The sequence below is a fragment of the Brachycentrus maculatus genome, unplaced genomic scaffold, assembly GCF_059751285.1.
Source record: "Brachycentrus maculatus isolate JH-2025_06_01 unplaced genomic scaffold, ASM5975128v1 h1tg000017l, whole genome shotgun sequence".
Classification (NCBI taxonomy): domain Eukaryota; kingdom Metazoa; phylum Arthropoda; class Insecta; order Trichoptera; family Brachycentridae; genus Brachycentrus; species Brachycentrus maculatus.
The window spans coordinates 756,725-780,717 of record NW_028280771.1 but is presented as its reverse complement, the minus strand read 5'-3'; the positions used below and the strand labels follow the sequence as shown (position 1 = coordinate 780,717).

At 38.3% G+C, this 23,993-nt stretch overlaps 1 protein-coding gene across 2 annotated transcripts in view; it reads right to left on the bottom strand.

Moving 5' to 3' along the window:
• kibra (WW and C2 domain containing protein kibra) overlaps window positions 1–23,993 on the bottom strand; it is a 124,956-nt gene that overhangs the window by 5,514 nt on the left and 95,449 nt on the right. Inside the window, exons 1-11 of one of the 2 annotated variants that reach the window (XM_088266326.1) lie at window positions 17,515–18,916; window positions 13,068–13,176; window positions 9,352–9,511; window positions 7,772–8,620; window positions 6,669–6,892; window positions 5,867–5,980; window positions 4,425–4,542; window positions 3,537–3,681; window positions 2,553–2,724; window positions 1,382–1,515; window positions 487–734 (exon numbers count right to left, since the gene is read on the bottom strand). In XM_088266326.1, coding sequence (XP_088122452.1) covers window positions 487–734; window positions 1,382–1,515; window positions 2,553–2,724; window positions 3,537–3,681; window positions 4,425–4,542; window positions 5,867–5,980; window positions 6,669–6,892; window positions 7,772–8,620; window positions 9,352–9,511; window positions 13,068–13,176; window positions 17,515–18,828 — 3,587 coding nt within the window. In that variant the 5' untranslated portion in view covers window positions 18,829–18,916. Of the gene's footprint in view, window positions 1–486; window positions 735–1,381; window positions 1,516–2,552; window positions 2,725–3,536; window positions 3,682–4,424; window positions 4,543–5,866; window positions 5,981–6,668; window positions 6,893–7,771; window positions 8,621–9,351; window positions 9,512–13,067; window positions 13,177–17,514; window positions 18,917–23,993 lie in introns of those variants that run through there. The other variant, XM_088266334.1, reaches the window with a different exon arrangement.

Sequence of the window (23,993 nt, the reverse complement as noted above, 5' to 3'; positions counted from 1 at the left end):
CCTAAAAAATGGAAAAAAAAACACTACAAAAAAAAATTCTTAATGTGTTTTGAGTTTGGACAGCCGCAATGAGGCGCTGTTTAGAGATGCCCAAGACAAGGACAATTACTCTCAAGTGATAGTCGACATCAAGGGGTCACAAAGTCAATGTTAGGGGGACCTGACGTGACACGCACAGAAGAAAAAGGTAAAATTTTTGGATGATGGTCAAATTTATTGGAAAATTACTCTCGGTAGCCTGGAGGGAAAGAGAGGGAGAGGAAGAACCCCCACACGATGGACCGATCAAATTAAGGCAGCAGCGGGTACGTCAGTGGTTGGAGCGCTACGTGCAGCGCAGTCAAGGGATAACTGGAGAAGAGTCATTGCTTCTGCAAGGGTCACACCTCAGCAATAAGGAATAAGACGGAGAAGAAGATTCTCGAGTGATAGTCAATGTCAGAGGGACCTGACATGACACGCACAGAAGAAGAAAAATGCACGTACCTGCAGATGTAGTGGTTCTTTGCGAGCTGCGGTGTGGGGGAGAAGGTCTGCGAGCGCTTGATGGCGAGCCTGTCGTCGGCCGACAGCGGCAGGCGTGAGCCGCCGCCTGAGTCCGGGCACACTATGCAGCACTCCGTGTTGGTCTCCTTCTCCTCGGTCCGCGGGGGCGCCCCCTCGCCCTCCGCCGCCTCGCCCTCCACCTCCCCCTCCTCCTCCTGGTACTCCCGCTCTTCATCTTCCTCCATTAACTGAAATGACAATTCACTCATTAGTTAATAATCCTGCGCTCCAAATTTGAGAGGAATGAGATCCTTGAGGTTCCCAATACATAGATTACTATGAAATCCCTTAAACTGACTGTAGATAACAAAACAACATCTAAATAAATAAAAATGTAAATATTAGTCAGTTAATTTCTATAGTTTTTCACCGATTGCTTTGAAACAATGCTACATTTGCATATCGTAGTCATACAGGAGAAACTGCATTGTTTTACAAAAACGTGATCATTGACTATTTGATATATAACTAGCTTAATATTGCCCTGAAAAAAGATTAAGCTAGTAATATATCAATAATATGGTGTTTGAAAACGACGCGGAATGCATCGAATCACGTATCACAACTGATTTTAATAAACAGTAGTATTTACCAAGTAAAACCTTAACCAAAAATTAATAGATATTACCACAAAGTGACACACTTTCTGCCCTGTAGCGGGTATATAGTAAGTTAAAAATATGCCGCTTTTGCTGGGATATAGTACATTTACTGGGCATTCCGAAAACATGCACAACTGAAAATTGACGATTTTTTATTTATGAAGTTCTTGAAAGGAGTGAGCGATGTGTCCCCAAACGGGATTCCAGGAAAATGAATGTAGAATAGGACTAACCCGGTGGGTGATGGGGGGGTACTGATGCAGCATGAGGGCCTCGTCTTCCTCCACTCCGTCCTCGTCGCAATCCTCTTCATCGTCAGAGGACACGGGACTCTCGGCGGGAGCGGCGTCGCACAACTCCTCACCACCTGCGCCATCAAACAGTCCACATTAGCATTTTACCTAACCGACTAAGTAACAAGATAAAAAGAGCAAAGCATCAACCGACTCGTGACTTAAATCCATCAAGAATTGAAGAAAAAGGGAACAAAAGATACTTAAAATAAAGGATTACAAATGACTGACCGGTATTTTTCTAGTTGCCAATCATTTTTTTAGCGGCTTCACAAAAAGAAATTAAACACGACACTATTCTAATTTAACTTAACAAAAAAAAAATCTAAATAACTTTAGCCTCAGTTTAACCTTTCCGGGAGTACATAAATTGATGTCCGATTTTCTCTGGGGAGTGGATTTTTTTTAGATGAATTTTTTTATTTTTTATTATTAAATCTTTTTATATTATGAATATAGAAAATATGTTAAAATATATTTTTTTTAAAACACCTCTTCGATACATTTTTCAATTATGACAAAATTACACACAAATATCCACAAGTGTCATTGCTATACAAGTTACATCATACTAACTGACAGACGGACTTCGACGTTCATTAACGTCGATACTCCTTCAAGGAAAATTCGCATCGACGTTCATTTACGTCCATACTCCCGAAAAGGTTAAGTGGAAAAAAGTCTGTGTTTTTAAATAATTACTTAAAATATTGATTATCTGTGTATTTTACTATAAATGTGTTAAAAGTGCGTTCAATGGGTATGCGACCCTGATGGACAAGAGCCAAATGTGACACATTTTACCAAGCAATCTGACGCTCTACCCAAAGAAAAGTAAACCTTCGACTTGACTTTTATTATTTTTTTTAAAAAGTGGAGTTAACGTTTTTTGCCAGTACACCTACGATAAAATATCATAACAAAGCACTCTTCGGTAATATTTTACAAAAATAGCGCAGTTTTAACTAAACAAAATATTTTTTTAAAAATTACATTCGGGAAGGTAGTTTTTAACTCAGGGCTCAGTTGCATACCTAACCAGTCTACAGTGACCATCATATTCAGCCAAAGAAAAATAATGTACATAACAAAGGCTGGTGAACGCACTGACCTCCTTGGTTCCTGGTGAGCGTGCTGGTCTGCGAGGGGATGAGCGTGCTCTCGTCGGAGCTCTCCTCGCGGTGCGCGTCCAGGGCCGCCTCGGCCTGCAGCGTCAGGATGTTGTACCAGCGCACCGACACCGTGTCACCGCCAAAGTCCGCCAGACTCACTTGCGCGAAACCCTAACACACCAAAACACGACTGTCAGTAATGTCTATACACAATCGCGCAACTTCATATTTATAAAATAGTGTGAGAAAATATCAATAGTACTATTGTATTGAATTCCATTTAGGAAAGTCAATAAAAATAGTAATAAATTTAGCTATTTAGCTATTATTAAAAATAGTAATATTTTTGACTAGTTGCGAGAACTAGAGATGTTCTCATCAAAAGGTGAAAATACGTTGTAGGACGGTTATTAAATCATACCTGACCCTTATTATACTCAGATAGTCGGCCGCCCGACCCTCAGTATACTAAACACAAGTAGCTGTAAACCCATTTAGATCTGTGTTTTTGGCATCTCTCGCGCTCTACCAAAAGTGACCAAATAGAACGCTTATAAGCGCCTCCCGCTCTATAGTAGCCGTAGAGTATGTAAAAGACGCTTTTAAGTGTCTCCAGCAATGTGTTAACAAACTCAAAAAAAATGGTCTTAAAAAGTTCTTGTTTTAATATTTAAATTGTCGTGTTATTCCAGTAAGTTAATGCCAAACCAATAAATAAGCTTTAATTATAACTAGTAGTGAATCAGATAAATTATGAGAAAATCAAGCAGCTCTTTGGAGCAGGCATTAGTCTCAGATACAAAAATCGCTCTCGCCAAAAGTTGATTTTAGTCAAGGGACCCTGCGGTCGGCAAATCACTCGACAAACTTGAGAGTCTGGAATATCACAGACCGCAGAGCACTCATAGTTGGCTAGATATCATCATTGACCATCGACCATCTCACACTTGCGAACTAATCATCCATCCGAGTGATGTGCTCACCAGACAGTGTTGGCGCCGGCACGCCTGCAGCCTCAGGGTCTGGTGCCTCAGGAGCGGGAGGGGGAGGGGCAGGGGCAGGCGCAGGGGGGCGGGCAGGGGAGCCCCCGCCTCTCTCACTGTCGGTAATAACACAGCACGAATATATCTGGAATAAAACAAACAGTTCATTATCAATCAGGATTGTTATAGGACGTTTTGAGTAACATTTGCACATTTTTGGACTTGTGGATGTTGAGTTGCATGTGTTAGCAAGTGATGAGTTTCGGGTCAAATATGATGGGACAATGAGAACCGTGTGTAGCCAGGGGCCAAGTTTAGACAGCATGTATCAAAAGTAAGCTGATTAACCAACCGTTTTACTGTTCAAATTCGGGGATTCATTGTGAAGTGGTGAAGGTATAACGTATAAACTATGTTAAGAATAGGGGAAGGAATGGATCAATAACACACTCAAGATTGTGAGATTCTTCAAAATAAAGCCTAAATTTGTGTAATTCTTGAGAGTCAAGCCTGAAAGTAGAGTTCCGGTTTGTGTAATTGTTTAAAGTAAAGCCGCGATATGTGTAATTCTCGAAAATTTAGACCCAGTTTGCGGAATTTATAAAAATATGGCAAAGGTATGCAAAATATTTGGAAATTCAAGAATGGGAACTATAAAAGATTATGCATTTTACATAAAAGGTTATTTTATCTTATAACTCAAATACTAGAAAACTAGAAATGTCTTTTTTTATACATATTGGTTTATACACATTTTAAAAAGCAAGAGACCTATCTTCTTAATTTCAGAACAAAAGCAAAAATAAATAATAAAATTTTCAAATGTAGTTAAATTTTAATGATCCGATTTCAGACATTCAATAGTACAGCAAGCAATGAAGGACTTACACAGATTCTTCCTCTTTGATGGCGAGAGCTTGCAGGTTCCGGACCTTCTGGACTCCCACGTACAAGGTTTCCTCCTCCATGGAATACTGGAGCTTTATCTGCACCTGGGCGCTCAGCTCTGAAACAACCGCATTCACATTACTGTCAAATACCTCGAGAAATGACATATCGCTCACTCCTTTCAAGAACGTCATTGATCAAAAATCGTAAATTTTCACGTGTGCATGTTTTCGGAATGCCCAGAAAATGTACTATATCCCAGCAAAAGAGGCATATTTTTAACTTAATATTTACCCGCTACAGGGCAGAAAATATTGTTTTGCATTTTGAAAAAAGGTATTGTTTAATTATTTTTTTTAATATACTAAATATTTTTCAAATGGAGAAAAGACCCAGGTTTTAGCTATAAAGATCTGTTACACAGTAAAAAGTTCAATAAGTGGCATGATATTTCGCCCACTCCTTTCAAGAACGTCATAAATCAAAAATCGTCCATTTTCAGTTGTGCATGTTTTCCGAATGCCCAGAAAATGTACTATATCCCACCAAAAGCGGCATATTTTTAACTTTATATTTACCCGCTACAGGGCAGAAAGTGTTGTTTTTGCATTTTGAATAAAAGGTACTGTTTAATTATTTTTTTAAATATACTAAATATTTTTCAAATGAAGAAAAAACCTTCAGGTTTTACCTAAAAAGATCTGTTGCACAGTAAAAAGTTCAATAAGTGGCTTGATATTTATTTTTAATACATTGTATTATATTTTTAAACTTCAAAAATGCTCTCCTGAAAAATCAAGTTTTTTGATTTATGACGTTCTTGAAAGGAGTGAGCGATTTATTTTTAATACATTGTGTTATATGTTTAGACTTTAAAAACATTCTCCTGAAAAATCAAGTTTTTTTTATTTATGACGTTCTTGAAATGAGTGAACGATATTGCAAGACAGGACCCCACAAGATGGACCCCAAGTATTTTACGTTGGAGACCTTGGGAGAACAAAAGAGGTGTTGGAAGACCCCAAAAGAGATGGTCCGACGACATAGTCGATGTGGGGGGTAGAAACTGGCTGCAAGCAGGAACCGGCCGGAGGAAATGGAAAGAAGGCCTATATCCAGCAGTGGAGGTCAGAGGGCACATGAGGAAAAAGAATGAGAAGACCTTGAGAAAGACCAGGTCAAACTAATTTGGATCGATTAATTTATATTAGACCACTAATTGAGAGTTTCACACGACTAGTTTAAAAAACCACTGATGTTTTCATCTACAGGTGATAATAAAAACTAGCGAGCAAAAATCATTCAGGTATTGGTAGAAGTGGGTGGGGTAATAACTAGAGAGGGGGTATTAGGGGTGGGACTTGGTTTAATGGGAACATGGACAATAATGGTGAGGAATTTCGGAAAAGCATATTAGGAGTTAGCAGAGTCTCAGTATTTACCGGCTGATGAAGAGGGCTGGGCGTCCCGAGGTCTGCAAGAGGCTTCGAACACTCCGGAATCTCCCGCTACCGACTCGTCACTGACAGCAGCCGACACCGATCTGCTATTTGTACCTGAACACACAAATACAACAACTTTTAAACTCTGATAAATATTTCAACAAAACAATCTAGTAGAAATGCATATATTTTTAACCGGATCCACGCGGCTCGCATAACCATATGTGTTTTTACTTTGCTCCATGTTTCGAACCTCAGTTCAACTTGAAGGGATTTTTTCACAGTGTGGAACTTTGAATAAAATAATATGTCAATCCTTGGCCTTATGACATCTGTTGAAATACATATCTGACTAATAATTTGTAACATCACAAGGATAAATAAAAGAACAGATCCTTGATTTTTCTTGAGGTCCGTGCGCCATAATCATGCCCTATATCTGTCTCAACATGATCTTATTGTTTATATTACGATATATTTCAAGAATAATGTGACACAAGTGAGTACCAAAAAGGCACCAAAAAAGTACCAAAAAGGCACAATGAATCCCATTGAGCATTTTTGTTTAGGAAAATAAATCGTTTCTTAACTAAATACATGATAAAAATAATCGCACTGGACTCTTAGGAACAAAGTTAACGCGGTTAAAAGGTTAAAGGAGTTGCATGTGGTGGGGACAATATTGTAAACATTTAAAACTTAATGAACTGCGTCTCTTTATTCTTCTCAAATACATTTATGCCTACAATTTTAACAAACAAATTGTTATAAAAAATACACAATTTTTGGCATGAGCACTCACAATAGGATAGGGTGCCGCTGGAGCCGGGCGGGGGCGGCGTCTCGGAGATGGGGGAGAGCGGTGGCTCGCGCTCGGCCCCGCGCAGCTCCTCCAGGTAGTCTTTGAGGCAGGCCAGGCTGTAGGGCGGCGGCGCGGGCGGCGTGGGCGGCGACACGGGCGGCGACACCGAGCTCAGGCTGCTGCGCGGGCTCAGGCTGCTCTGCGAACCGGACCCCCGCAGTAACCTGGTGGAGAGAGACACGCAATTTCAAACATCAGACAAATGTAGATGTGGTATCGGTGGAATGTGTGACACTGGATGGGGATTGGAGAGCTTTAAGAGCTATTTCAGATAGAAAATCTTAAGCCATAGTGATCAAACATCGAGGAGACACTATGACATTATCTTATTTTTATTATACACATCGTCTAAACTCACCAAACATCATTTAATACACTCCCATTCTTCTTTATTTTATTTTTTATCTAGTGATGCTTTTGATCGTTATTATGTACAACATAAATGTGGAATTGTGCAATTGGCTTTTTTTTATTTATGAATGTAACTATTTTTTATTATATACTCCTACTAAATGTAAAGCTGTACAATTCCCGAATAAATAAAAATAAAAATAAATTATATTCTGTAGATAAATGAAGGACATGACATTGTCTTTTTAGAGTGCACAAGACTTTTTTTATACATAGGATTTGCATTTATCATTTAGCTTGCTTATTACGAACCACATTTATAGATCAATTAGTGGATTTTTGTTTCTTTTAGCTAAAATTATGGAGTGCACAAGACTGAACAAGGGTTTAAAGAATTAAGGAGGTTCCAAATATATAGTATGACAGAGAAGCTAAAGCCATAATGAAAACAAATATAAGGAATACCGGACAAGGCATAAAATAGACGAAGAGCAGTGTGAATCCTATTAATTCTCAGGAGATTTGGACCAAAAAATGTGGTCTTGATTGTCAACAACTGCCTCGTCTTGGGAGTGTGCAAGACTGGACTGAAATTAAAAGAGTTTAGATAGGAAAACTGTAAGTTTAGGGATAGGACATGTCCTGGACTGAAGAACTGGGTATATAGAAACGCATGTATTAAAGACACTCACCGCGCTACTCTCCGTTGCAGATCCACCATGTCGATGGGTTTGTCCACAGCCAGGGGGTTGATGAGGCACTGCGTGCCGCCGTAGATGTCAGTGAAACTAAGCCCAGAACTGAGGGAACCCTTACTACTGGTGGTGGACAGGGAACCCAGACTAGAACTGCTGGACACGGACAAGGTACTGGCGGAGAGGCTCTTCAGCTGCGATTCCAGGCTGGTCATGGACCTCAGGGCCTCGCTCAACTGCTGCAGGAGGAGTTGCTTCTCTTCGTGCAACCGAAGTCTGTCAGTAATGCATCGGTTCGACATTTCCAGAGCGTTGTTCAGATCTCGTTCTAAACGCTTGCATTCCTGCTGGATGTTGTTCATCTCTTGGGCGGACTTTGTGCAAGGGGTTATGCTGCGAAGCTCGCGCAAGAGTTGCTCCTTCTCCTGGAACAGGAGCAGCCGGTCCTTGTCGGACTCGGCCTGTCCCGGTTGGACCTTGTCCTCGAGGTCGGCGAGCTGCTGCTGTATCCTCTGCACTCGTTTGCGGGACTCGTCGTACTGCAACCGCATCCGCGCCATCTCGGCCAACCGAGTGCCGATCGGCACCGCATCCGCGCACAACTCGGTCTGCGACGCAGTGCTGAGTTTCTCCTGCGGTATGCTGAGGGTGGAGGCGGAGGGAGACACCTCGCCCAGCTGTAGCCGGGTGAGGTCGTCCTTGAGCTTGGACAACGACTGCATCAGCTCCGCCTTCTCTTTCTCTCCCGACGATAATGACTTCTGAATGTTTCTCAGTTCGGTCATGACGGCTTGGGCTTCGATGATGTTGTAGCAGCCCTGCTGGTTGCTCATCTTTTGCTCGACACTGGTGGAAAAACAAAACATTTTAATATTTTCGAGTTTTACATCATTTGGGATACAAAATTGAAATTTGAAGACTCTCTCAAACATGAATTATTTCATGTGAAAAAAAAACATCCTTGGGGTTAATATTAGAATCTAATAAATCAGAAATGTCAATATCATTGCATTTGATATGCATAAATTTTATTTAAGAATTCATTTTGTTATAAAAGGTATATTATCTTTACGTGTCTCTTTTTTTTCTAAATTATAGTCATTGTTATCAATAGAGGTTAGGTAGTAAGTGATAAAATTTGAGGAAGACGTTAAATTAGAGTAAATTTTGATTTGACATGAAATAATAATTTAGGTAAAATTACAACAAATAAGAAAAACATTATTTTCCTTTTTCAAATTGTTTCATGAAAACGTATTGTATAACAAAATGTTTTGTAAACACGTTTCGACTGTCTAAAAACTGCCCTGCAAGTTATGTGGGCGGCCCGACTTTTTGATGTTGTTAGCATGTTTTGTCGATATCAGACCACATGGGAATGAATGAATGCAAAGGAATGCAATGCAAAGGCTTCGATCACTACCAGAGATAATGGAACATCGCCAAGAAGGTTGGCCAGTCCTCTGTTCGAGGTCTGTGTATCAGGCAGTCGCTGGCATGGCTTCAATCGCCACTAGAGACTACTACTAGGGTTGGCCAGCCCTATATCGGGCGGTGTTGGTAGTACAAGTACTCACGAGTGCAGCGTGTCAACTCCCTGCTGGGTGCAGGAGAGCTCGGCCTTGGCCTGACGCAGCTCCCTGCGCAGCATGGCCACCCGGTCCTTGGCCAGCGCCACGTCGGACCGGAGCAGCTCCGGATCGTACCGGGCGCTGCCCCCACTCCCCGTCGAACATACTGCAAGACAAAGAAGAAACATTTAATTAATACCATAGAACATTTCAATTTTCACAAACTGGTAGTGAAAATTTTGTCCTTTTGAGAGACAAAATTTCCGCACACTTTGGCAGCTATAACTATTCACCTTTTCCTCTATAAATTGACAGTTCACATCCTTCTCCCAAATACGTATCGTATCCACACACTGCTCTTTAGACGCTGTACAGATGAAATGAAACAATCTCTTTGTTTTTCTTGAATGTTGTTCGCAGATACTTTGTGGCACATTTTATAAATATATTTGCGGTGCATGTTTAACCCTTATGATAACAAGGTTCTTGTCGAAACTGGTTAGAGAAAAAATGTACCAATAAAAAAGTGGTTAAAAACAAATTTGTTTTATTTTATAAAGTTTATAATCATTTTTAGCCGCTACAAATCTATCTGCATCAAAAGTGTAGTGGTTAGCATGTTTGGCTGTCATACTGGACCAGGGTCCGTAAATTAATGTGATTATTACCTCAGTTAAAACATTCAAGGAGTATTAAATAATGCAAAAATTTTCACAACCCTGAAGGTATCCCCAACATACTGTGCAAAATGTATCCGATACTATTACATATCATACGTCAAACCCAGCGGATCCGGTATTTCTTGCTATAGTACCGAAAGCCCATATATTGGATTTTAGTGACCAAAGGGTTATGGTTCTTAACACACTAAGGACTGGAAAGGTATTTTTACCCGTTTGGTCGATTGATGCTTAAGGGGGAAAAGTATTATTACCTCATGCGCCGTTCTCATTTGAAACTCAGAAAAGAAGGAATTAATTAATGTTTTTATATGAATATTATGTACCAATTTCTTTGTTAAGGTCTTAACTATATGTACACAATTATCGTATCCCGTCGCCAGCGGTCCGCAGGCGTAAAAAAAACACCCGTCCTTAGTGTGTTAATTGTATCAATTTCCAAGAATGGTAAAATCGAACATTCTTACCATAACTATAATCTCCCATGACCCGATTACTTTTCTAGTAAACAAAATGTATGTGTTCATTAAAAGCACGTAACCACATTACTTCAAAGCACGTTGGAATGTTAAGTATGACAGGTGCAAAAATGTTTTTATGCAAATTGAAACATCGCCATACAGAATATAGATTTTGAATGTTTTTCACACATGTCTCTCACACCAGGTGACACTCTTGTTCTTCTCGAATAACATCTTATCCTCGAGACTGTGAATAACAATCAAATATATTTTTTTATACGTTAGAATAGATATACTGTACGTTGTTATTAGACACAATGAGTATTTAAAACATGGCACTGTTTGTACATCATTTTTTGGAACGGTAAACATTTGCACAAATGTTTCTGAGGAATGCAGAATATTATTTTAAACAAAAAAATATATTTTGGAAGTATTCAGAAGAGTTATTGGAAGGAAATAGCACATTTCACTGACCAAGAAGATATGACTGAAATTTGCTGATCATACAGTAACTTGTTTACAATTCACATAAGAAATATTACATAGGAGGCACTCAAAGATTCGAAACTGAATTCTCTCAATCATCTAGTAACATTTTCTTCTTAATATTTAGATTCATAACGTTTGAATAGCTATTTACTCAAGACAGTCTTTCTCAAAGTGGGTGATAACATCTCAATGTGGGCAGAGGCGTGCATTCATGAAAATTTCATTCTTGGCCTAAACTTTCATGATTATTTCAAAGTATATCAAAATTTTTTGATGTCTTTTTGAAGAAAAAAAACTTTCAAACGTTAAAAGAACAGATAAATATTTCACAAGTAAAGGGATTAGAAGAATATAGAATAGTTTTGAAGGGAATCTTTAACACGTTGATCGCCAATAGGATTTTTGTTAAATGTCCAAAAAAATGTCCAACTTAACCACATTACAGTATAAAATAAAATACAATGATTTTAATTTTTTACCAATTTCATTTACTACCCATAACTTTTTTTAGATTTATTTAAGTTTTTTTAAATACTTGTTCGCAAAATCTGGATTATCTCCAATTACAATATGAAAATAACTCCTGTAATTGAAGATAATCCAGATTTTGTGAACAAGTATTTGGACACACTCAAAATTTTGTTAAGTAAGAAGTGATACTGAAACCATAATGAGCTCATTTTCAACTATTAATAATATGTTATCAAAACAAAATGGAATTATTTGTTCACTCACAGATGGCCAAAAGATATCACACAGCAGCTTATTGAAATAAAACAACTGTATATCACCTATGCTATCTCAATCACTTTGCGTGTCAATTCATTGACCCTTTCCCCGCAAAACGTAGTAAACAGCACATTAGATAACGATTGTTTAGTGTAGTAAATCTACTCAAAATAAATACACGCATGATCTGGAAAAAGATCTTAAACTTTGAAGTGTCCTTGGACAGATTTTTCGAGATTTTATGATATATATTTTGATCAGATTTACTGTTTAATAACAAAATTATTTTATATAATTGGTGTTTGAAATATGGGCACACATGAGTCATAGTAATGATTTTCAATTAATTATTTTCTTTTTGCTTTATATTTGTATCAATATGTGTATCAACGGTTACAAAGAATCTATTTTTCTACGCAATTCAAATGGCTATTTTTTTGTTCTAGCACAAAACATATATCTTAACAGACTAAGGACGGGAAAGGTATTTCTACCCGTTGGGTCGATTCATGCTTAAGGACGGGAAGGGTATTTTTACCTTCAGCACCGGCCCATTTCAAAGTCAGAAAATAAGGTATTACATATTTCTTTTACTGTTTTTTATATGAATATTATGTACCAATCTCTTTGTAAAGGTCTTGACTATATGAACATAATTATCAAATCCCGTCGCCAGCGGTCCGCAGGTATAAAAAACACCCGTCCAAAATGTGTTAAATATAATACAATTTACAAGCTTTGTCAAACCTTTCAAGCGGCCGTCGAAAGGAGAGAAGATAAGTAATTGTCTAAAGAATAAAGAATATATAAATCAGTGTTTGATTTCATATGAATTTCCTTAGAAAGAGCCGGTTCTGACCTCAAGAACTGACCCTGGGCAGGCAGGGGTGGAGAAAGGTTTGACAATGATTAGAGTCAATATTCACAACTTTTAAAAGGCAAGAGCTGGAGGCGCGTAGCATGAACCTGAGTGAGGACTTATCGGACATCAGATCTGTGCTAGTTCATAAGGAACTCTCACGAGAGGTGGTATCGTATATGATAAAAAATTGTGAAGGACATTGGTACCATAAACCAAGCTAGGACACAAAATGCCAAACCCTCTTCTAGTGGAACGGAAGGCCTGTTGACGACAGTCAACAGTCCAGCTTCTCCTGAGGAGTTATTCGCAATTTTCTCTCAGCAATGAACAATTCATGACTAGCCCACACTAGTTTGACCTTCCTCTTCCCAACACATATTAAAATAAAACATATTCTTAGTCAGAAGAAACAAAGATCCACTAATTGATCTATAAACCTTGTAGATAAGCAAGGTGAATAATAAATGCAACTTCCGTCTAAAAGAAAAAGGTACTCACAACTTGTTCTGGAGGTAGCGAGAGCGGTAAGGGTACTACTGAGGTGCTTGTACTCATCCTGGGCTATGAGGAGTCTCTGTTGCTTCACGTCACATATCTCCTTCTTGGCCTGCAAACAAGGAAAAAATCACACATCAGAAAAATCCACTATGAAATTGTTATCAAACATTTGACAAAAATTATCATTCAGAGAATTCAACAACTGTATATAATGAGATATAATCAATGTCTATTACAAAAATGGCAATTAAAATCCCCAGTTCTACAGAAGAAAAAATATTAACATATTTTTGTGGGGACACATATAAAAACGTTTAGTTGTGCGTAGGAAGCAGCAATAAATAAGTTTTTTTCTGAATCTTATAGGAAGCTATTGGTTGCTTGCGAGATACATATATATGGCGCAAAATACCACATAACAAACAATGATTTAAGTTTACTTCCAATGGAAACACTCTAAACTATGCAAGGTCAGGTATTTTATTTATTTTATTTTATTTTATTTTATTGGAAGGAAGAACAACAGTTACAATATATGATACATCAGAATACAAAAAATAAAATCATGAGTACCAATTATAGTTCTTCACAACTATGCATAAGAGAGGTCTATATAAAGGAAGAGACATGAGACAAGGATGGGATAAAGAGATGCCACGTAATCAGATTGTCAACAGTATCATCAATATTGAAGCTCAATGGGGGTAGTCCAACATACAACACAATCCCCCCCCTTACATAACAGTACTAGAACACTTATTATGTCGCTCACTCCTTTCAACAACGTCATAAATCCAAATAGTTGATTTTTCAGGAGATCGTTTTTAAAGTTTAAAAATATAATAAAATGTATTAAAAATAAATATTAATAAATAAATAAATAATAGCCACTTATTGAACTTTTTCTGTGCAACAGATCTTTTTACGTAAAACCTGAAGGTTTTTTCTCCATTTCAAAAATATTTAGTATATTTAAAAAAATAATTAAACCTGAAGGTTTTACCTGTATTTGAAAAATATTTGGTATATTTAAAAAAATAATTGAACCATACCTTTTCTTCAAAATGCAAAAACAACACTTTGTGTACTGTAGCGGGTAAATATTAAGTTAAAAATATGCCGCTTTTGCTGGGATATAGTACATTTTCTGGGCATTCCGAAAACATGCACAACTCAAAATTGACGATTTTTGATTTTTGACTTTGTTGAAAGGAGTGAGCGATGTATGTCCATACATTTTGTATTGAGTGTCATCTCTATGATATAATTGGAGCAAATTTCAATTATGTATACTTATAAAATTTTAGTCAGGTTTTTTTTACAAAGCAGAGATCACTGACATGAAAAAAATGATTGATAATAATTATTTGTGATATTAAATGATGGTTTCATAAAAAGATTTACATGTTTAAAAAATAAATAACAAAAAATAGTACACTGGACAGGATTTTCCCAAGGTTGAAGTAATGAAGAGGTCATGGTCACTCAACTATGGCCATAGATAATAACACCATAAAAAAGCTATCATTCAGGTTTTTTTGCATTTTTAAAGGTAATTTTATAAATAATATCCCTATAGGCTAATAATATATTATCCGTAAAGGTTTGATTTTTTTTTTCAGATTTTAGTCGTGTTTATTAATTTGTTGTTTTTATTTATAACATAACTTATTGGTAAAACAATTTAAATATAAAAATATAAAAAATTAAATATAAAAATAAAACACCACCTATTTATTTTTTGTTGTTTTGATTGTGATTTTATTTTTAAATGTGTGAGATCCCTTTTTAATTTTTTTTACAAATGTGTTTAATTTTTATATTTAATTTATCAGGTTATAATAATACAACATTTAACGATATTTAACAAATACTGGTTTATTATAGACTGTCAAAATGATGACAGTATGTATACGTGTAATAACAGGTTCGATTCCCGACAGATCCAAAAGAAATTTAGCTAAATTTTCGTAAGAAAAAAAATTGTACGATGGTTTTTGTAAATATTCAGATGTGATAAAAAAAATAATAAGAAATTGTGCTAAATAAAGTCACTTTTTTTCAGAAGTAATACAGAAATATTAATAAAATGAATAATGTGATAAAGTGTCGACAGAATAGATGCAGAAACATCCTATCTCAACAAAAAAAAATAGTTATTTGTTTCTGTAATACAAATATTAAATAAAATATTTATATTTCCCCTGTACGATATTGTATTTTAGAAAGATATATTAGTTGTGCATTAAGGTAGCGATATGTAAAAAAAGATAATAATAACATTAATTATTTTTTTTAAATAAAAATTAAATAAAAAGAGCGAAAAATAACGATACTAACATCGGATTCATTATCCGAACATTTCACGGCGAAAAATGACGTAGCCAACCTGACAGGCCCGACAAGAAGTGTCAAACGTTCTCGCTTTCTAGTGTCGACATTATGTCAACATGCGTTTACTATGTCCGTGTTGATATACGGCCATCGTAAAAATATAGTATATTTTTCCGATTGTAAAACAACAATAAAAATCCACACTCGACCTCACGTTCGGAAAGTATTGTTTATTGCGAGAATGGCTGTCGTCGGAATGCGATAAATAAATAAAATAGCACCTCCGCCCGACAGGTAGGTATGTGCGCATTTTTTGTGCGCATTCCGCAGCCCCACAAAGGAAAGAAAGGAACAATGGAAGACCCGTGAAAAACGCACCAAATCCGAGAAAAGGTTCAGCCAAGGTTAGGTTGGGTTAGGTACGGCCAAAATGGCCGCCGGAACACCTGCTCGACTCGGCTCACGATACGATCGCATTTTTTCGTTTGTTTTTTTTTCAAGATCGGAATTTGCAATTTTCGATTTGGCAGCGCGAATCCCCCAACCATTGCCTCAGCCTCGTGGTATTTGATAACGTAAACTATCGCAGAAACACTCGCATCTCGTTAATTATCGTTATTGAACGCGCGAAATTATCTTTGAAGAAAATAAGCACAAATGTGACGGATAATGGATCTCATAAAATAAAACGGTGAACGGGCGGGAATTCAGATTTTCGAAAATGGAAACGCTTAGTTTTGATAAAATTATTGGGATATATTCGAAAATGAAAACATTATATTTTGATAATATTATTGGGATAGATTTAGCTATTCAAAAATGGAAACATTTAATTTTGATAAAATTATTGGGATATTTTCAAAAATAGAAACATTTTACATTGATAGAATTATTGGGATAGATTCAGCAATTCGAAAATGGAAACATTCTTGAGATTTTGATAGAACTAACTATGTATTGGGATAGATTGCTGTATAGCAAAATAGAGTCTAACTTGAATACAAGAGACATGGACATAAGTGAAACATATTTAAAAGAGAACTGGCTTAAGGTTGCATCACTTTACCTTTTAAATAAAACAGGCCCAAAAAGCTAGTAATTTTATGATAAAATTTAATCTTTTATATGGAAATTATTAGCACATAGTTAAAACTCAATGAATAACTTTAAATTTTAAAATGTCCCTACAACGACAAAACTGCTGCTATTATATAAATAAATCTGTAGTAAAATTATAAACCCTTTTTGGTTTTTATTACTAATACAGTAATTTCGATCAATTGCGATAATATGAAAATGGCAGATGATAATCGGTAAAGTAAAACGATCAAGATTATAGAAAATGCTATTTATGCATTAGCACAGAGCAAAACGGGAGGATGATGATAGCAAAGTGGGAGATGAAATGATTCTGCATTGTTTCCATATTCCCACGTAATCGTAGGTCAGTGAATTGTCGCAATAGAGAAATCGGTAATAATACTAACAAGCGTCAAATTCTTATCACTTATAATGCCACAACTGGAATTCACTAGTCTGCGAGAAACGCTACAAAAGGAAAACATATTTTTAGCCCTGCTTTTCGCGGGTATGTAAATAAAACCATCGCGCCACATATTTCAGATATGAAATACGACGTTAGAGATTATTTGATAACGTATCAAATAACACAAGAAAGCACCTCACAGCAAACCTTCTAATCACAATTAAACACACTTTATGGTAACGTACATAGATCCGCAACTCAGAAACACATCAAACAAAATCTATCACGTACCTCTTTTGGTCAAAAGGAGTTTGATTATTATGAAATGAAGTTGTACAACCTGCTTCCATTATCTATGAAGTCAGTAAAAATATAAACTAAATATAAAAGTACTATTAATAAGCGGATAATGGAAATGGGCAAATCCGAAATAGATCGCAACATTCGACCATGTCGTATTTGATTGCATGAACCATTTTTTACATTATAATTTTTAAAATAAATTTTGCATTGGAAACTCAGTGTGGACACATTTTTGTTATTTGTTATTCGAAATTATTATGATGAAAAAATAAATAAATATATAAATGAAGTAATCTAGAACTGTTAAAAAAAACTTGGTCTTACGATTTCCATAACGGCGGAGGATGTTTCGTCGACCGCGTATACGACTCCCTTGTCCGAATGACTCCGAGACAGGGTGACTCCCGTACATCCCCTCATCTCCTTCTGGAGGTACTGGGGAAAGGTCCCGCTGTGGCTTCCGCTGTAGAAGTTCACGTCGCTGTGGAAGCAGAGGTTGTTCGCGGAGGCGGACAGAATCCTCATGGCGGCGGCGCTCTGGCCGCGACACCCTCGCGTGGAGCTCCTCACCGAGCTCAGGTTCTCGTAGAAGACCTCGTCCTCCGAGTTCTGGCCTTCCGGGCCGAGTCGGTCGCCGTACAGCCGGGTCATCTCTTCCAGATTGGCGTACTGCGGCTTCTCCTCCACCACGTACTGCCTGACGTTCTGGTACTTGGGCTCGGCCTCTTTCACCTCCTTTACGTACAGACCTCGGCCGTAGTCCAACAGATCCGCGGACCCTTCCACTACGGATATCCCGTATTCGAGCGCGGATATTTCATATTCCAGAATATTCTCCGCTATGGCCGCTTTCCTCAGGGTCGAGTCCGCCCCGTCCACGCTATCCATAGCCGCGTGATTCTTCTTAAAAGTCTCGCAGCGCGCACAGCCGCTCGCGGACCGCGAGGTGAGCGCGCTCACCCTCTCTCGCTTGGCCCGCAAAGTCTTCTGCACGTCTCCGGAATTTGCGCAATTGCACAAACCCACTCTTCCGTCGAGGCAGACCTTTCTGTCTGTCGGCTCTTTGAATTCGGCCACCTTGGAATTTTGGGCTTTGCACGTGACGCACTGGCACTCTCTTTTGGATACTGCCAGCGGTTTCCTGTAGGTGAGATCTCTCATCCTCGAGTACTGGGGTCTCGTGGCTCTACAGCTGCACGGTTTTCCGGGTGCGCCATTGCACCGGTTCTGGCGGTACATCTTCCCGACGTCGTTGACGCGGCTCGTGGAGTTGGACATGGCCGAGCTCATCTGCCTGAAGGGGTTGCTGTAGGAGGCGTTTTCTCCGGAGACGGTGGAGCTGCGCGGCCTGACGCTGCAGCAGTGGCACTTGGGGCCGCACGCGCCCGAAGCGAGGTTCGCGGCGCGGCTCGTCGCGGGCTGCTTGACCGGAGAGCCGCTCAAGTAGCAGCCGCAAGCGGCCCGCTCCGGGCTCGCCTTGGCACTTAGTATCACAGAATTGCACATCGCGTTTTCGTATATTCTAGTCGTTTGTAACGCGGGGGGGTCACTCTCCTTTTTGGCGGAATCGCGTAAACAGCACAGACACACTTCCCGACATCCGTTCGAGGTGGGATCGCCCTTCGGATTGGTACTCATATCTCCGCTTGCGTTTGGGGCATGGCTGCGAGAGAGACGGGGCACCGGTGCAGGTGTAGCGCGTCCGAGCGGCGGCCGGAGAGGAATGCGCCGCCGAAAGAATGCTCGCCCTCGGAGCCGGGCCCCGCTGGACTAGTGGCGGAGCCGCATTCCTGCGACACCCGAAACCGCCGGGACTGGACCGAACCGCCAATATTTTACTTTTTTTTACGAGCCTTTTAGTCCTTCGACTTCTTCATATTTTATCTTAATATTTTTATACTACGCATTTTCACCCTACGATTATATATATGAAATAAATATGATAAATTGTTTCATTCTAATAACACGACTCCGCAAACAAATACTAATCATAAAATCCAATTTCGAGCATTATTTTCTCACAAGATAAAACAATGACTTACTATCGTCATTATCAAAAACTTACATATGATTTATCTTCACATATTTGCGTTATCTTAAAAACACAATACACATAACGTGTATCCAACAAATCGCATTTTAAATTTCTTTACAAAATACGAAAAATTCACAGTATATTGTATCATGATAATTTGGCGCCTATACCCTTCGAATTAAGAGTAAAAGAATAAGTGTTTTAAATTTATATCGGTTTCTGAAGGTAACAAAATATGATTTATAGATTTGGCGTTTAATTTGTAGAACTCCATTTTAATTTATGTATTAAATCACACACTGATTTTTTGAGTCTACTAAGTTATATTTTATTATTAAAAGAACAGATAAAAATCAATTTTGTGACAATCATTCGTTTGAAAATGCCATAACTAGGCGAAACAATTGTCACAAAATTAATTTTTATGCGTTTTTTCAACAATAAAATACAACTTAATAGACTCAAAAATCAGTTTCGACAGTTAAGACATAAATAATAATTGACAACATATTGAGTCTGTCCAAATACTCGTTCACAAATCTGGATTATGTCCAATTATAGGAGTTATTCAACACATTATTTTTTGACATCTCAACATAGATGAAGAAGAATATGGAAGAATATATATTTCATATCAACCAAGAAGTCTCTAAAGAAATTCTAGTGATTCAAGTACAATGTTTCGAAATTGGATCATATATAAGTTCTGTAACTCCAAGAATTTGAGTAGTTTTTTTTTTAATTCTTAAAATAACAAAATCGTAGATACATCTTTTTCGAGCTTTTAAAAAAAATCGTAAATTGTCTTCTGCCTCGACTGCGCCCCTGCCCGATTCGGGATCTCGCATCTCCGTCCGCAGCCTCCCGCTAGGGGCGGGGGGGCGAGGGGGGCGGCAGGGGTGGGGGAGAAGGTACAAGAGGCAGGAGGAGGGAAAGGGGTCGGTCCAGGTATAAAAAAAATAAGGCCGGCCATCGTCATATCAAATCGCCCGAAGACGACTCGACAGGGGCCTAGCCTATTCGGCCGCGCTAAGCGCACATGGGGTAACTGCCATCTTAAAGCTATTCGCCCACTTTTGTGTTTCGATGGACTTATAAAATCAGTCATATACGGCAGTATATGACTATGATTGTAAGGGAATCGAAAGGAATATAAGGTTAAACTAGGGATAATTGAAAATATTAAGAAGAGTATTTTAAGGCGTTATAGACATGTGGATCGAATAGATAACGAGAGAATGACCAAGACTAAGAAAATATGAAAAAGAGAGATCAAGGGATCTTGCATCCCTTACGTCACTGCGGCCATATTAGGTCTATTGTGACCTGAGAAAATACTTGTAAAATAATTATATTTAAATTACAAATATATGATAAATCGCAACTTAAAACCGAAGATACAAGAAAGGAATGTAAGACTGAACAAGGAATAATTGAAAAGATTAGGAAGAGTTCTTTAAGGTGGTATGGACACGTGGAGCGAATGGATAACGAGAGAATGACTAAGAAAATACATGTGGCGAATGTGAGCGGGAGAACAGAACGAGGACGGCCAAAAAGACCTGGCACGATCAGATCAATCAGAACCTAAAATCTGGTGTTGTCAAAAGTCTGCGTAATCGGGGGGCATATATGACTCTAGATGTATGGATGTGAAGGAAGCGAGGAGTGTTTGTCAGGACAGAAGAGTGGGTAGAGGAGCGTTCTATCCTCTACCCCTGCGGAGAAACGGCGTGAAGGTGGTAGTAGTAGTAGAGTAGTCATATACGCTTTACTCACCCTAATACACCATTGTTTTTTATTCAATATTATCAATAACTTCATATAGATGAAGAAGTAGTTGAGATGGGAATGTGGAAGGATAACATAGGAAGGAGCATTAGAAAATATTTAATATAATAATAATTTTAGATAATTTATACAGCGCCATTTTCGTATAATGCTACCTCAAGGGTGGTTCACTGTGATTCCATTGGGGAAAAAGAGATTGCGAAAATGATTGAGAAAACAAATGTGTTTTTAGTTGTTTCCTAAAAATCATCTCACTTTCCAACTGCTGGCAGAGGAGCATCCCGTGCCATCGGTCCCGCAACATCAAAGGCACACTCGAGCCGTATTATACAGCGATAAGCAGAGTTTGAAAGTTGTCTTAGCTATGCCTACCCTCTAAGGAAAACGTAACTTAACTTGAGGATTTCACTTAAAACGTAGATACGCCCTTCGCGCTTAGCAAGGCAGTATTCCGTGGGCATTCCGTCTACAACGGTCAGAGAAAGATTTCGGAAAGATCGTTATATTATTATGTACCTCTTACATCACTAAAGAAAACGTACTAATCCGTTTTTGATTACGACAAAAAGGTACAACAAAAAAACTACAAGGCGCTTTGTCAAGTTTAGCCTTTAAATTGTCATTATAATACTCGGGCATTATAAACACATACATTTTTTTTCGAAATCATCTTTTTTAACCTTTTTCCAGTCTACTTTGATCCTTCTTTTGCCAACTCTATACTTCGCCTCCATCCGTTTGGGTTGGGACCAGGACTCCGTTGTGTACTGCCAGTTTGGCTTACACAGATAAATTTTTTTACTATTTGCTATAACTGATTTCAATGCGCCATTTACTCACAATTATTTATACACAGTACCAGTTCGCTAATCCGACGCTCCGTCATATGAATCCGAACGATTCCAGTTTCAAAAAATCTACCTTCCGTGAAGCCGTGAAAGCTTTCAACATAGCCATCAACTAGACTGAAGAAGTCGTCCAAAATACTGAAGAATTTATAGTTTTGGGACGAATGCGTGATTTAGCCCTTAAACACCAGTCAGGTTCGTTGGTTCAAAAGAAAAATCTTATTTTTGCAAGCTAAAATAAAATTTTTAAAGTTTTAAATTATTCATTCAGTACCCGAATAAATTTTTTGAATAAAGAGCATTTACTTTTTTGTCTCATTTTTCTCAAAACACTCAGTAATCCGGACAAAACGATAATCCTAACCAATCCATAATTCGTACTAATCCATAATCCGAACTAATCCATAATCCAAACTAATCCATAATCCGAACTAATCCTGAATCCGTCTAATCCATAATCCGAACTAATCCATAATCCGAACGAATCTATGATCCGAACTATTTCATAATCCGAATGAATCCATAATCCGTACGGATCCACAATCCGAACGAATCTTTAATCCGAACGGCCTACTGTACGATTTACGTTCAGATTAGCGAGTTTGCACTGTATCTCCATCAGACAACATACAACTTACTGTTACAATCCGAAACAGGGCAACGATAATGGAGATCCAAGCCGGAGGATGAACAGCCCTCCATACAAATCATGAAGCGACCTCCTCATTCCGATTCGCGAACGGTGCCCGCAGAACGCTAATTAATGTGAGCACAGTGATCACGACGAGCGGTGGCGTCATGAACGACTTGATTTGGCACTTTAATCCCCGGTAAGTCGCGAAGCGGGACTACTGGCTAGTAGAGCAATGACCTCTATACTGATCCAGGTACGTGTCTAACAGAAAGGAGGAATTTTATTGTGCCGCGGCTACAGGGTGTCCGCTAACCTAACCTGACCAAATTCAACATAATCTTTTTCAATTCATACATTTTTTCAGAAATTATTTATATTGATACCTCATCATAGATGAAGGAGAATATCGAACTCTGGGTATTTACAGGGATTAAAGGCAGAAAAAAGAAAATTTATTTTGCTACAGGGTGACCACTAACCTAACCGAACTTTTTTTTTTAATTCATCCATTTTTTCAGCAATTATTTATATTTACCTCAAAATAGATACTTATTCACACTATTTTGAGTGTGTCCATTTTTTTACAAATTCTAAATTGTGCTCCACTTAGGAGTTATCAACTCTTATATAAAGATTTTTATTGAAATCTGATAGATGAAGATATCACTTAAAACCAGTCTTAGACAGGTCGTAAGGTCGTAAGCCCTGTAAATACCCAGACTATCATATATGTATATATAAAATTGGGTATGCGTAAAACACTAACGCTCAAACGAATTATTGACGAAAAAAGGGATACTATATCATTGAGGAGATTTTTTTCATTTCCGCAGCCATACATTCGTTTCCCTCGCATCCCATATGTTCCCGTAAATTCCCGACGCGAGTTTCCCAGGAAACGATCCACCGTGTTGCGTCACGCGATCTGCGGAAGACCGCGCGAGGTGTAAAACCCCAAAAATCCTCCATTTCTATGAATCCCTCAATATGGGCCCTCAAGTTCAAGGGGGCGGACTGAGGGGGCGGGGACGGTGATTGATGGAGGAATTCGTCCAGATTACAACATCACCCTGCACCTTCGATTCGGCGCCTCTCGGGCCAAACTCGGCTGCCTCTCAAGCCTCGAGGCAGCCGAGTTCAGGCGAGGATAGGGTGTGTAATTCTGTTCTTCCATCATAACAGAAAACGAGAAATTATAACCAAATCGGTTCTCGAAATTGATTCGGGAGAATGAGGAAAACGAGAAGATTTCTACACGTTGACATTCCAGCATAGATGAAGAAGAATATGGAAACTCTCCTTATCATTCAGCGTTCACCTTGTATACATAATACCACTTTTAAGTGAACGATGAATGATAAGGAGAGTGTTATATTATATTACCATACCACATCAATGCTTTTAATATACAAAATACAAGAATATGGAAGTGTGGCTATTTACAGGGGCTGTATATTTATCTGTTATAGGCTGGCTTAAGTGATCGCTTTATACA